Source organism: Centroberyx gerrardi, chromosome 11 (genome assembly GCF_048128805.1).
Source record: "Centroberyx gerrardi isolate f3 chromosome 11, fCenGer3.hap1.cur.20231027, whole genome shotgun sequence".
In the NCBI taxonomy this organism is placed as follows: domain Eukaryota; kingdom Metazoa; phylum Chordata; class Actinopteri; order Beryciformes; family Berycidae; genus Centroberyx; species Centroberyx gerrardi.
Genome location: NC_136007.1, coordinates 16,497,501 through 16,512,473, shown reverse-complemented (window position 1 = coordinate 16,512,473; position 14,973 = coordinate 16,497,501). Strand labels below are relative to the sequence as shown.

Sequence of the window (14,973 nt, the reverse complement as noted above, 5' to 3'; positions counted from 1 at the left end):
TCTGATAGCAGCAATTAAGCAGCCAGGCAGCAAGAGATAGTATTGTATGAGAGAGAGAGAGAGAGAGAGAGAGAGAGAGAGAGAGAGAGAGAGAGAGAGAGAGAGATAACAATACTGGCCCTAACCTTCGGGCTGTACAGCACTAATGAAGGAATGGAAATGAGAGGACAAGTGTGTTTGTGTGTGAAGTGTTGTGCGGTGTGTTGTGTGTGGGTGTGTTTTTCACGTGTTGTGGGGGATGGGTAGTGATTTGGGGAGAGAATGGCAGGAGAGCTAAAGGTACCACTGCGTTTGTGTGTGTGTGTGTGTGTGTGTGTGTGTGTGTGTGTGTGTTAGTGTGTTGAGTGTGTTAGTGTGTGTTAGTGTGTTGAGTGTATGTTTGAGTGTGGGATGCGACAGAGGTTAAACTGGATGTCACATTATGCACAATGTTTCTCATTTTTGCTTCTTACTAAAACCCTCATGTGTTTTCCCTGGAGAGCTGGAGAAAAATGGTCACATGCATGATACATTCGATTTCATTTGCAGGCAAGTGTGTGTGTGTGGGTGTGTGTGTTTGTGTGGTGGGGAGAGGGGAGGGGCACTTACACCTCCCTGCTTGTTGAAATGATAAATGAAAGAAGGGAATTATAAATGCACCTTCACAGCATTAGAACAAGACTCCCACACATCTACACACACACACAGACTGTGGAGGATTCGATCAGATTATTCAAGCGTGCTGTGATTCCAATATTTAGCATGGGCCACATATGCAGCCTTACTGTGACCTGATCCTTATGTTTACCTGCTCAAATACTACACAAAAAAGCCTTATTGCCATGAATGAAATCAGACATACTCTTCAACCACAAACATCACTTCTGTGCCAGATAGCACAATTTCTACACCGATTTCTCCAAATATTTAGAAGCAAAATCATAGCAAAAAATGGTTTTAAGAAACATGTAGCAATAAAATCCACATGCCATTTGAGTTGGGTGCCTACCATCATGTGATGTCGGTGTCTCTTGGCTTTGCGTACGTTGTTGATGAAGCGGCAGCCCATCTTTTTGGCGTACCACACGGACATGAACATTCTGCCTGAGCGCTGCAAACTAAATCGTGGTGGGGACTGGGGCACAAACCCTGCTCACCTCCCAAAATGACAGACACACCCGGTGAGTGGGTGGGTGGAACAGTGAGATGAGGTACGCTCCAGAAGAGGCTCCTCTCAGAAATACCACAGAAGCATTATTGCACATTCAGCCATTCGATCTAGGCCTGATTGCATATTGCATGCCATAACAGCTGATCTGAAACCAAAGAGCTGCCAGATTACCTTAATGAAATATAGGCCAAGAAAAGATACGCTATTTCACATTAACTTAGCACATGCAGTTTCAACTTTACTTTCTATTCAATCTAAATAAATCATTCTAACACCAAAGATATCAAGCGTTAGACAGAGGATACAGCTTTATACAATTTTAAATCCAGCTTCGCAGAAAGAGGGCAGCCCAATGAGAGTCTTCCTCTTGCTGAGTCGGCGCTGGAGACTTCCTTTGAGGAAGCCCCATTCCATCCTCCAAATCAAGGCTCGAGCTATTAAAATTACTCACAGCCCGTAAGACTCGTCATCATCCGAGACCTAGTCGTCCCGTCTACAGAAATTACCGATCCAAACCAGGAATAAAAATTAGCATTCACAAACAGATCCCTTCATTCTTCGTCATCTGTTTCAGAAGACTGCGTAACCGGCGCCTCTCTCCTCCTGCTCTGTGCTCAGTGAGATTGCAGTTCATATTTTTCTGCTGCTACTGTACCCCTCCCATCCCCGTTGCTGAGGGAGAGAGGAGCGAGCAGGAAAGTTTGATGGCAATTACTTAGCTGTCTCTCTGTATAATGTTGAAGCTGGTGATGTGAGAGGGGAAGGAATTATACTTTGGCTGAACTTAGAGGGACAGCAGCTCAAACTGGCCTAACTTATCCTAGGGACCGCTTCAAACTGACAGGGGGCTGGAGGCCTGTTAAGCCCCAATTCTACAGTCAGTCAGTCAGTCAGAGTGCTGAGTCCACAACCACCACACTGGGGACAGCAGCGAGGATGGAAAACTAATGTTTGACATCAATTTATATTTGTTTGTCACCTGTGTTTCCCTTATTCTCTGCGTTTCTCTTTTCAGTTTATCCATGAATTGGAGATTTTGCAGCTGACACATCAACAGTTTTCACAAATAATGCATTGACCATTTTCCTTTAAATCATCCTCATTAAACTTTTCATGTCCTATAAGGAAATGACAGATGGTTTTCCTAAATCTTTGCAAATCTATGAAAATTTGTCTCTAAGAAATTGATCAGTTTAGCAAATTATTGCAACTTTTGTACAAATAAACAGAAAACCACACAAATTGCCTGCATCTTTTCCAGAAAAGCTGCAGTAAAATCAAACATTTTGAGCCAAAATTATTCAAAGAATCATTCCATCCTGTCACCTTCCTCCCTGCTTAGCCTGCTGCTGCTGCCAGTGAATTTAGCACCATGGACAGCAACACGCTTTTACAGTCTGTGGCTTAGACTGGGAGAACAATGAAAAGGGGTGGGATGTCTGAGAAAGAAATGATATGAATTACACTGTGTGATATGCTGCTTGGCATTCATCGTTTGCCGTTCCTCCAGCAAATTATTAATTGGTGCGTGCAGCCTGATGAAGGCGCACAACTGCTGACACTAAAAAGAGTAGAATTCACCAAGAAAAACAGTTTCTTTTTTTTAAAATTCACAGCTTTCTCACAGCTCACTCAAGCACACTCTCACCGAAACTGACAGATGGACAAACAGACAGGCGTGTGATGTATATGCACGCACGCACACATATACACACACACACACACTCACGCACACACATAAATGCGTGCACACACAGCAGAGTTATGTAAGGACATGCTGAAGGACAAGCTGTCAGCTGACATTCTCATTTTGCTAAATAAAATTTCTCCCTCTACCTATCTAATTTTCTCACCCTTCCAACTGCAAGGCCCTCTCTATCCGTCTTGCTCCGCCATTCAGCGTGAAACAGCTCTCTCCTCTTTTTGCATGCGTATTTTTTTTCCCTTCCTATTCTCTCCCCTCTCTTTCCCAGTAGACCTGAGCTGCAGCTGCACAGTAATTACACTGAAGCTGCGGGGACATATTTAAACATTTATTAAAGAAAAGTAAGGAGGACGAGGAAAATGAAGATAGAAACCAGATACCGACCAGACAAGAGCGCAGAGCAGAAAGGGGAGGGGATAATGGGGAGCTCTTGGGGAAACACTACAGAAAACAGTAATTGAATCCTTACATAAAAAAAAAAGATTGCCTTTTTGTACTAAATGTCAAACACATCTTAGAGGGGGAGACTGTGTTTGAGGGTTTGTGTGAAAACTAGATGTATGGGAACAACGCTCTTGTAGGAAAGGAGAGAAACTGATCTGCATTTTTTTTCAGTTGATGAAAGAGATAGTGGAGTGTGAAGTAAACAGGAAGAACGATGCTCAGTAAGCAAAGCAGGGACTTGGGCAGGACATGGCCCTCGGACTGGATCCTCCCTGCCAGCTGGTTCTCACTGCTCCGCCAGGTGAAGAACAAAGGAAAAATGTGATGTTTCCAGCTGAAGTGCTCCGATTTTTTCAAGCTAAAATTGCTGTATGCATTGTTATAAAACATTTTTGCTGAGAATTATTTGGACAGGCTTGGATTTTGATGCTGCCTCTGGATGTCAATGACTGCACTTACAGGGAGAAAGCTATGAAATGAGAGCGATTTAGGCTAGTAGTTAGCTTGTGAGAATTTCATCCAAAAATAGAGAATGAGTGAAATATTCTATTGAAAAGAAAATTGCATGAAGGCCCAAGCTATACTACTACAGCACTTACCTAATCAACTCATTGTTGTTTAGAAAGTATTATGGAGAAACACGAAAAAGGATAGGCAACAGTCCAAAAGCACTGCCTACTCCTCAGATATTTTAAGGCTGTACTATATCAGAAAACTCTTTGAGAATGTTCTAAATAGTGAAATCTGAATTTTAAATGTACTGTTGGGTACAACATAAACTTTCAGCCTAGACTACTCTACAGAGTTGTATAGATGAGGTGGAAAGCATCATTAATATTAGCCCAGATCAATATCATTACGGTCTGGGCAGTGTGATTAGGTTTAGAATAGTAAAGCAAAAATACACTTGAGTGGATGTGAGGACCAATAAACCAATAAACCTAATGCTTATAAGACCTCAAAGTCCCATTTCTAGAATAATCAGCTCTTTCAGCACTGTAAAAGCACTGTCTCTAAGTGGCGACGGGGTGACCTGGTGATAAAAGAGAGCGTCCTGTACAGGTCAGAGGTCACAGGTTGGATTCCTGCAACCACCAATCCTTGTCGAAATGCCCTTGAGCGCTGTCTTTGACCTGAACCCCTACCTGCTGCCTGCGCTTGACCCCGCTGCTTAAAAATGCCTACAGAGAGATATGTGAAGAAACAACACTCCTAATTACACTGTGTCATAATTCAAATAAAAGAGAGATGTCTCATTTGAGGCTAAATTGTCGTAACACCCATTATGTCAAATCATCTACATAACCCCAAGACCTCCTCTTACTTTGCCAAACCATTGCATTGCTTCCAGAGACAATCCTACCCATAAATCAATGGGGACAGAAGCCTTACGTACTGGCAAACTCACACCAGTACAGCAAGAAGAGACAGACTGACGACACCATCTACACCTCGATGAAAACCACACAAGCTGCAAAGGCATCTTTTCAATGCATCCCTGTATCCAATGTCCAATGCACCTTGGAGACGATGTTTGATTATGTCGTTTACTGAACCAATGTGGAAAATTGCATGTACACATATGCACACAGAAGCACGCGTGAGGGAATTTATACAAAGAATTTATAGAAGTAATTTTTCTTACTAGCTCATTGCTGTAGGGTACAGAATGTCTTCCTGGCTCATGCTTTTAACTGTTTAATTATATCCAGGCACTATTAGACTGGGCGTGTCCAAGGTCAGAATGAGCAGATAGAGACAAGAAATGATGTATTGTTACAAGAATAACTTCTTGTTTCACGGAGAGGGAGAGACTCAAAGCCTAGACCTTCCAGTGATCATCTATTTCTCCCTTAAAATACAGTTCTTCCTGGCTTTTGCATTCGGATTTCACATTTTCCTTATAGAGCACAAGCTTTGTTTACAGGGGGCAATTTTCTTTTTGTTTTTCTAAAGGTAGGAGGGAAGAGCCATTGGCACTTTAATATACATTCATCTGCCATTACATAAAATTTTAGCCTTGCAAGCCAGCCGAAATCTCAATTCATAGCCCGTGAGGCTAATACAACCTGCCTTATCATAAAAATGTTTTATTGATAAAGCATCATGGCCATCTTCTCAAGGTTATGAAAGTCACTCTCCACAGTCAAACACTGACACCTACAGGTTTCAGTCCTGCCATGCACAAAGGTAAAGATTATCTATCTGTCTGTCTGTCTGTCTGTCTGTCTGTCTGTCTGTCTGTCTATCTATCTATCTATCTATTGGTCTATCTGTCTGTGTCTATCTGTCTGTCTGTCTGTCTGTCTGTCTGTCTATCTATCTATCTATCTATCTATCTATTGGTCTATCTGTCTGTGTCTATCTGTCTGTCTGTCTGTCTGTCTGTCTATCTATCTATCTATCTATCTATTGGTCTATCTGTCTGTGTCTATCTGTCTGTCTATCTGTCTGTCTATCTATCTATCTATTGTAACATATAGTACATGGAAAATATCTACAAGCCACATGACAATTTCAACACACCACATTCAAACCACACTAAAGCTCAAACACTGATGCATGTCCAGATTGGCCAATTTCACTATTACTTATGTCCCACAGCATTATGGGTAGTTTACGGTAGACTCTATGTGTTTCCGGTTGGTCTTTTTCCCCAAGCACACAATCCAACCTGGGAAACTTGAAGCCACAGAAAATATGCCTGCTAAACCATTTTCACTTTCAGCACACTGAAACCCGCCTACTGATCGACTAATACACACTTTTCAGATTTGCTGACTGCATGGCTGCCTGGCTTCTAGAACGCAGTGATGTCACTTTAGAACTTCACATCTATGAATATCACAACACAATTAAACGTTATGGTGAGATTACAGAGCGATATTTCAACATATTTCAGTACCAGTCATGCCACTAATAATGCCAGCGAGGCCCAAGAATAGCAGTCAGTGAGTGCAGGCAGAACAAATCTGTCAGACAAAGAAAACTGATGATGAGTGTGAACACACTGATATTATCAGAATACAGATGACCTCGTACTCTTACAGATGTAATAGCGTCGAACGGACAGGTAGCTGTCTGCGATCAGACAGCCAAACTGTGTGAGTGACACCAAATCGAGGAGAGACGGTAAATGAGGACAGTCAGTCAGACGGATGATGATGATTGATGATGATTTTGATAACTTCAAAAGTGGTTCTGTGGGACGGCGCGGCAGCGAGTTGCTGTGCTCTTACCAGTGTGGAAACAGCAGAGGTGTACATCGGAGTGTGTCCCGTTGACATCAACACTGGCTGCAAAACAACAGAAGGGAGAGGATAATTGTGCAGGGCAGGCGGATGGGAACAGGGGAAGAACAGTGGGTACCGCTTTCTTTTTATAAAACTTTATCCAGGAGAGGTTGACGAGAGCAGACCGGCTCTTTTTCAGCAACGCCTGTGTCACACTCACACAGTTACACACAATCACACCTGGGATCCCAGTAGAGGTGCACCAAGACTAGTTTTTCAGAACCAATATGAGTAAAAAGATCAGCCAATACAAGTACTGATAGAATTATATAACATTTACAGGAATAAGTGCATCAAATGTACATATTTTTTAATTTGATAACATCATGCACTGACCATTCTATAGCAATCCTCAAATAAAAAAAATATTAAAGATAATAATAAAATTGAAAAATGCTGCATAGCATGGGCTAGAGGATATAGCTTCTCATTTTGTTTTACTAGTCAAGCACAGCTTATTATTATGATGGACTCTGAAAAACAGCTTATTCAGTATAGGTTCCCCAATAAAAACAGTGTGGTAGTAATGCCTGATAAAACAGAATGGCATTTAACCTGCATAGCCAAGGCTCCTAAACAATACATGCAATGCCTATGAATTTCACAAAGCAGCAGTTCAGCATTTTGAGCATGTCAGAAGACACTTTTCCTCCCGCCATGAAAGTTTTATATTGCAGCAAAGCACATCATTAAAGTATCAGTACTGGGACAGCTGTATTTGCCGAACCAAGAACACGTACTTAGGAGCTGGATTATTGCTGATCCTGATATTACAGATATTATCGGTGCACCTCTAGTTCCCAGTGCAAACACAGCCTGCTAGTATTGGCTATACATCCACTGGAGAGGTTTTGGAAAGGGGAAGAAAGGTACAGCAACATACATTTTTGTATGTGTAGAGTGGACAATTACAAGGACAGGGGATGGATGGGGATGCATAGGTGAGCAAAGAACAGGAGAAGAGAAATTACAGCATTGTAGTGGAGAGAACTATGAAAATGGGGATAGTTGTAGGTTCTGCACAGAAGCTGTAATGCACATCACACTGTAATGTGTAGGGGTACAAAAAAATAAAAAATAAAGATAGAGGCATTTTGATGAGATCATCACGGCACTGTGCGAGGAACAGTTGAGGGAAAAAGTGACAGAAAATACCTGAGAAAAACATATTAACAATCATCATCATCATCACCATCATCATCCTCAGAATTGATAATCTATCAGGTGTAAATATTCAAAATTGTCAATACTTGCAGGTCCCTCAGCTGGTAAGTGGAGCCTGAGAATACAATATGATCACTGACATGAGGCTGAGTATTGTTTTGGTGGGTAAAAAAAACAAAATGGTTCCAAATAACCATGGGTAACAGTCCCATTTCGATACTGCAGCTTTGTCCACAGTCACCTGCCAGGCTGGGACTGGGCTACAGTATTTTTTTTTTCCACCACATGAGGATGCAACAGTGCAAACAAGTCACTTTGAACTAAGTGAGCAGGGATACTGGATTCAACTCTCCCCGAAGAGACAGTCCATAAATAATGGCGGTATTCCAGAAATAGAAATAGGACCGATCAGGATTCTCAAAACATTGTGAATAGCATGCTCCCTTTCATAGTAGAAAAACAAATTATCCTTGGGACTGAATTTCATAGTACGCTAGGTCTCTTAATAACACTATTGTTGTTGCAACATAATTATAGTTTCTTTTTCTTTTTTTCTCAAAACCTCCAGTCAGATCATTAAAAAGCTGTACCAAAATATTTGCGACAGCAGAGAGATACTATAAGTGATTCTGTATTTTTATATGTTGTGCTGGATTGTGAGGTTACAGTGCACAGAGCCTTAGGTGACAAGATACATGCAACTAATCACACCATGTAGTTTTATAGATGTTCTCTAAATTAAAGGCAGTAAGCAAGAAAACTAGCTTCTTATATAGATCTGAGCTTGTTAGCTTTTCACTGTCAATAATCTAGAAGCTTGTTTTGCATTTGCTATTGCTTTACATCGCATTGTTGGCTTTGTGACACATATTTTGACACTAGCACACAGTCTGCAGAGTAAAGTTAGACAGTAAGCTAGCTAGAGAGAAGAGAAATATATGAGATCCTGCACTCGAGGTGTTATGGCCTTCTGTGGCATTTGTGACGGGTGACAGACCAGAGTCTGCTCTCAGTGTGTAGGTATTAATGGGAAACTTACAAGATATTGTCTACCGCTGCAGGTATCTCCTGTCAATGATATCTGAAGTTGATGAATATTTTTTGGGGGAAGAAATCAACTTGGTTTCAGGTCCGAACTGGTCAATATGGTGGGCTATTGCTATTAGTTTGACCAGTTTTCATAATGGTGTAGCGATGGACCGGTCCATCTTAGGCCACAACTTGCTGTGGAATAAACATCACAGACTGATCACATCGAACCAAGAAATCTACCTGGAAGGAAGGAACATTACATACTACATGACACATGAGCAAACATGGAAGCCAAACTGAAAAGTTATCGCCACAGCATAGCAGTATTTCTTCATCTTTGCCTTGTCAGTTTTAAATGTGATATGTAATTTGGCTGTATCAATTCTTGAATTTATTTTGGTGTAACCTCATTGCTGGTAGGTAACAGGTGGATAAAATAAAAAATAAAATCAAGAATTGAGATAGCTCCGAGGCCCAACAGAAGTATGCCAGAGAAATACATGAATCATACTTAGCTCATAACAGGTAGCAAATCCCAGACTAATAAAAAAGTGAAATAGGAGTTAAGTAGGTAGGCATGGCCAGGGTTAAACTGCACTGCTACTTTTTCAGCTTGGCTGCCACACAATGATGTTCATAGATCCCTTGTATCAAACCTGCCATCCAACAATATGCACTTTATCCACTATTCCCAGTGTAATGGACAAAGATGTCATGATCACGATGATCAAGATTGTTATTGACATCACAGTCGTACAGTCAGTGAAGTCAAATGGCAATGCAAAGATTCAAATTTAACATCACGTGTAGGTGCACACCAGCATCCTGTAGATATTAAGGATTCCTAAGCGTTAAATAGGTCGGGTAAGCTGTTTTCCCGATCATGAGAAGCCCACATAATAGGTTCAGTTTTGTTATGTTAAACATGATTAACAGGGGGGATAAAGTACATGTCTGTAGTACAGTATATGTTACTACAGATGCTGACTTTTCACTTACAATGTAGTTAGTAATTGGACATGCTTTGTTGCACTGTGATGTGATACAGTAATGTTATTTACTGTATATGAGCTCACAGACATATTGACAGGGAAGCCAGTCTGAATCTCTGACACCAAGGGCTTTTGGGAAACGACTGAATGATGTAATATAATGGATTTGTAACCCTAGAAGGCACACATTACATTTTAAAGTCTCTGTTAAACTGTTAAATTACCTCATAATGGTGGATTTTAGGGAAGGAGCAAGTCCCCTCCCTGCCACCAGAATAAATGGTGCGCCCATCAACTCAGTGAATGATTACAAATACCTTGGCACGGTGTTGGATGACAAACTCCACTGGGACAAAGGGAATTAATCAAATCAGCAAGAAAGGTCAACAGCACATTTTCTACCCTTTGTAAAGTAAACCACGATTCTATTCTTACACAGTTTTAGTGGACTTTTATTGAGAGTATTTCATCATGACTGTGCCATCTGCTAGTTTGGTACTGTAATGTAAGAGCAACCCACTTAAACAGCGACAGCACTGAGTGGAGGACTGCTTGCCAGCACTAGCAAGAATTACTGTAGCATCCCCAAGAAAGTGTATGATGGTTTACATTAAAATAAAGGACAACCATGTGTTTTCAAATAGGGCATCTGAATGTCAACTCCCCAACTGCTACAGCTCCCCTGTAATATCCCCAAACACTGGTCTAAGATTAGATCCTGCTCTCTATTTCTTTTTTTCTTTCTTTTTTTAAATTTCATAGCCACGGGTCAATAGCTCAGTGACGAATGTTGACAGAGAGAACAGGTCACACAAGATTGACACATGCCAGCTTTCTGCTGTCAACGTCTCAGCCAGCCACAGTGGTTGGTGGATTCAGGATCTGACTTGACAAAGTAGCTAACAGACACAGACATACAGACACTGACAGACTAATACCACAACCAAATAAACCACTATGGCTGGAGTGAGCTTCTGTCAGTGTTGCTCTTCAGCTGCTAGCTGTAGTGCCACCTGCTGTATTTAGCTGACAAGAGCTAGGATATCAAGAGATAAGCAGAGCTGGAGGCCAAATTGTCAACAAAGGTCCAAATCAAAGGCTACATCAGTTGGATTGATGGGTGCAGCACAGACTTTGAAGATAAGAGCTATTCACACCAGTGGTTCACCTTTCCATAATGTTAGCTAATGTTAGCAGTCATGTTGTTTAAGTTATATATCTCCAAATTAACTATGGGTATGGTTAACCTGTGTTGCACACGCAATATGTTGTGTTGATGCTTCTGTCTACATGAGAGCTAGTTGTGTGCACTGGCCAGTCTAATGAAATGTTGGTAGGAAGCTCATATGATGCCTGAAACGGACTCTCCAAAGCCACTTCTCCACATCTGGTCTTAAGTATTAGAGTGTTCCTATTAATCCTGCAGCACCCTCATTCGATAGCCAAACACCCTCTCAGAACCTGCAAGGTGGCGCCGCCACAGCTCCTGCTGAACAGGCTCCATAAGGTTTTAAATGACAGTAGCTAGATCAGTGGAGCACAATGATCGAGTCTATTCTCACTGTTCATAAACAAGAGCATTTTAATGGACGCATCCCCTCCAAGCCCCTCCCATCTGGGAGTCAGCGCCGCACTTCCCCCTTCAAAGCAAATAAATACAGGAACTCTTAAGTCCCTAAAGCCAATGAGGCTGTTAAACAACATGAGTGGGCATATTACATTATCATTATTAAGTGGGCATATTATAGCTTACACCTGCTTACATTTGTAGCTACAGTATGCATTCACTGATGCACTAAAGGCAAAGTGACTGTGCTCATGTTCCTACTGATGTCAGCTGTATCTTCTGACTGTGTGACCATTAGCCCTTGTTAAATGTGTGTCTCTGTCTCCTTCCTTGACACGGAGCTCTCAGCTCTCATGCAGCGTTGTCTCTGTCTCAATCCATTAGATTTTGCAGATTTTGTGTCTAAGGTATATATATTGTAAGTAACCAGTTTAATTCAGGGACTTGGCACTTTTACACCTTACATTAGCATTCATCAAGTATCCACAAAGTTTTGGATTACTCTTTCCCTTACAAAATGTAAATGTACATTGCCAGCCTCAAAGCTTTCTCTCATAGTTAATGCAAAATTATCAATCTTATTATGTGTTGCAGAAGAATCTCGTAGGCACTTCTTTCAAAACATGGGCATACTGCAGGCATCGGCTGGTCCTCCCAATTTCAATGCTATTCCTGTTGAGCGAGATAGCAGCCACATGTGTAAATTAGGCTATTTGTTACTACTCTTGTTTTTCTTCTACTAAACTATTTATATGAGCATTTAATTTCTGCTTGCATAGTTGCTGTGTGTGAACTGGAAACACGACTGCATTTACACTTTGTAATCAATTCGGCCAAATGCATCTCTGACAGACCTCTTGAGTGGTTTAGGTCATCAGATTATTATCAGTCCTCAGTGCATCTTGTGTGTATTTACACCTGGGTGTTCATGCTGTTAAGCTCCATTCAGATAAAATCCAAATGCCCAAGATGCATGTTAATGCTAGGTGTAGTTGGTGTGAGACTTAAAGGTGCTAAAGGGAGGCTTTGCTCATAAATGTACTATATTCCAAGGAAATTAGGTATGATGACAAATTATATATATTTTACACATAACAAGAATAGAGTTATAATGGATAATGATGTGTTGTAATGAACCATTGGAGTATGAGCCATTAGAAGCTCTTATAACACACTTACAGCATGTTACGTCTCCTAATGAAGCAAATTAGAAACCAGCCCATCATGGCTGTAAATGGGAATTCAGACCTATTATATGTGTTAATAGTAAACTGGTAATGCATTATGCGTAATTACAAACATCCCTATAATGTTTTATAAATGCTTTAACGGATGTGTTAAAAAGTAGTCTACCACCCTTACAAACATAATCAAGTCAATTATCTGCTTCATACTACATTTAGTGCAATTTTAGAGCTGCTGTTTTGATTTCTGTTTTGAAATCTTGGAATTTGTCTGATGGACTTAAAAGCAGCAATAGCAGTAGTAATCATGCCATCTGCTGATAGAGAGCGGCTCACATTGACTAGTGCTAATGGTCATTATCTCAATTCATTTGACTGTGAGGTCATTATGTAAAACCCAAACAGCACTCACAATATGCTGAGCATCGTGGAATAAATATAGGTTTCACTGCTGGTTGATGAATGACATTGTAAGACATACTGACATATACTGACATATACTGCAATGTGTACTTATAGTGTGTTCTGCTTTGAGGAAGATAATATATGTGTGTTTGTCCCGGTAACACCACACCATAACAGGCACACGCCTAAATGCTGACGGCTGTGTGTGTGTATTGTGCATAGTAATTGTGTTAAGTATTGATCAGCGATGTATGTATGTGAGTGTGTGTGTGTGTGTGTGTCCTACCTTGACAGGAGAGATATGTGTGTGTGGTGTATAGCCATGTAGGGCCTCCATGGCAGCAAGGTTCTTGTCACTCATATGAAGCATCTCAGCACTTTTCCCTGGAGCCAGATGGGCTGGACTGTGCTCCAAGGGGGGCGTCTCCTCATCCTGGTACCTGTACTTCTACAGAGACACACACACACACACAGAGGGGGGAGGGGTGGGAAAGGAGGGGGGTTACTCCTAATAGGTCTCATGTAACACATATCGACTGAATGCATTTTACCGGAGACAAAGAAACCTCATCGTATCGGGGGTTGATAATGTTTAAATCACAAACAGAATCTACTGTCAGCTCATATTTTTAGCCTTTCATGGTTGTTTTTTTCCTCCTTTCAATACACTGGTGCAAATGATAAACCCCCTTCCCCCAAGGACACAGTGCAGCATTTCGATTACAGAGTGTGCATTATCCAAATATGGAAAATGGCAGGCTATATGCGCATCTTGCAAATCGCATAACATGTGTGACGCCTACAAGCGCAATGCGAACATAACATAGAAACTGAGGCCTTAAAATGGGGCCATTGTGTGTTGAGCAAAGCGCTCGTCCTCCACAACCACATGGAGCAACCAGAGCCGTGACTCATAGCAGCTCCACAGTAGCAGAACATGTCAGCTCCTTCCTAGTAACCCTACTCCCCTACCGATATCCCACACCTGGGCAGCCTGCCAGCAGCCCACTGTGTGAGCCACACATGGTAGGTTACATTCTAGGCTTGATGACACAAAATCCGCTCACAGTATTTTCCAACACAAACACATCAGAAGGTGGGCAGTGTCAGGGTGGAGATCTGCCACACTGTCCTCGGGGTTAGCGCTTGTGTTTTTGCAACAAACCCACAGCTCCAGAAAGCCCCCCAGGCTCGCAATATGCTCTGCTGCACTGCAGATGTGAAGCAGCCCATTCTGAAAACACAGAGTTTTGGAGGGATCATCTGAATTTTGGCTGATGGCCTGATGGCCAGCCCCGCCACTCTCCTCTCTTCTTTTTGGAGGCAGACGGAGAGGGAGGTGCATCACTGAGCCCTGTCTCAGATAGGCTGCCTGGCAACCAGAGCAGAGCAGAGATTGCAGTGCCACAGTAGGGGCTGCCAGCATCGGTGCTGGATCACATTACACTGAGACAGCAAGAAAGAGAAGGAGAGAAAGAGAGACGGAGATAGAGGAGAAAGTGAGGGGGAGGGGTAAAACAATGAAAAATAAAATGTGAGAGTCAACAAAGGAAAGCGAGAAAACAGCAGCACAGGAGGGGTGGAGAGAGAGGAAAAGTAATAGTTCTTGATAACATCCTTCTATAATAACAGGTTGATAAGCAGAAAACAATTGATTTTAATTCATTAAGCACTGCAAGTCTGGCAGTGCTACACTAAATAAACACTGAGATTGTAAGATAGTATGTAATTGAATTTAATATATTGGGAGCTGCTTACATATGATATAATTCGATTGAGTCTTCTCTGTAGCCCAAGACATAATTCAGAACAACTGCTGGTTAGTGAGCTATTCTCAATCCATCTTATATCATCTTATAATCAACAAAGCAATAGATAGCAAAAGATAATCAATAAATAACAAAATAAAAAATCTAAAAACTCAAACAGAATGATTAATGAATTACATGAATCACAGCCAAGTAGCCTTAAGCATAAGTAATTTTTTTTTCTCCATTACCTTCCCCTTTCCTCCATGACCAGCATTTATGATGCCAT

General features: G+C 41.4%; 1 protein-coding gene across 2 annotated transcripts in view; it reads right to left on the bottom strand.

Annotated features, from left to right (window-relative positions):
• Positions 1–14,973, bottom strand: part of dlg4a (discs, large homolog 4a (Drosophila)) — a 41,483-nt gene that overhangs the window by 16,118 nt on the left and 10,392 nt on the right. The window contains exon 2 of one of the 2 annotated variants that reach the window (XM_071898238.2): positions 13,223–13,381. In XM_071898238.2, coding sequence (XP_071754339.1) covers positions 13,223–13,381 — 159 coding nt within the window. Of the gene's footprint in view, positions 1–988; positions 1,079–13,222; positions 13,382–14,973 lie in introns of those variants that run through there. The other variant, XM_071898239.2, reaches the window with a different exon arrangement.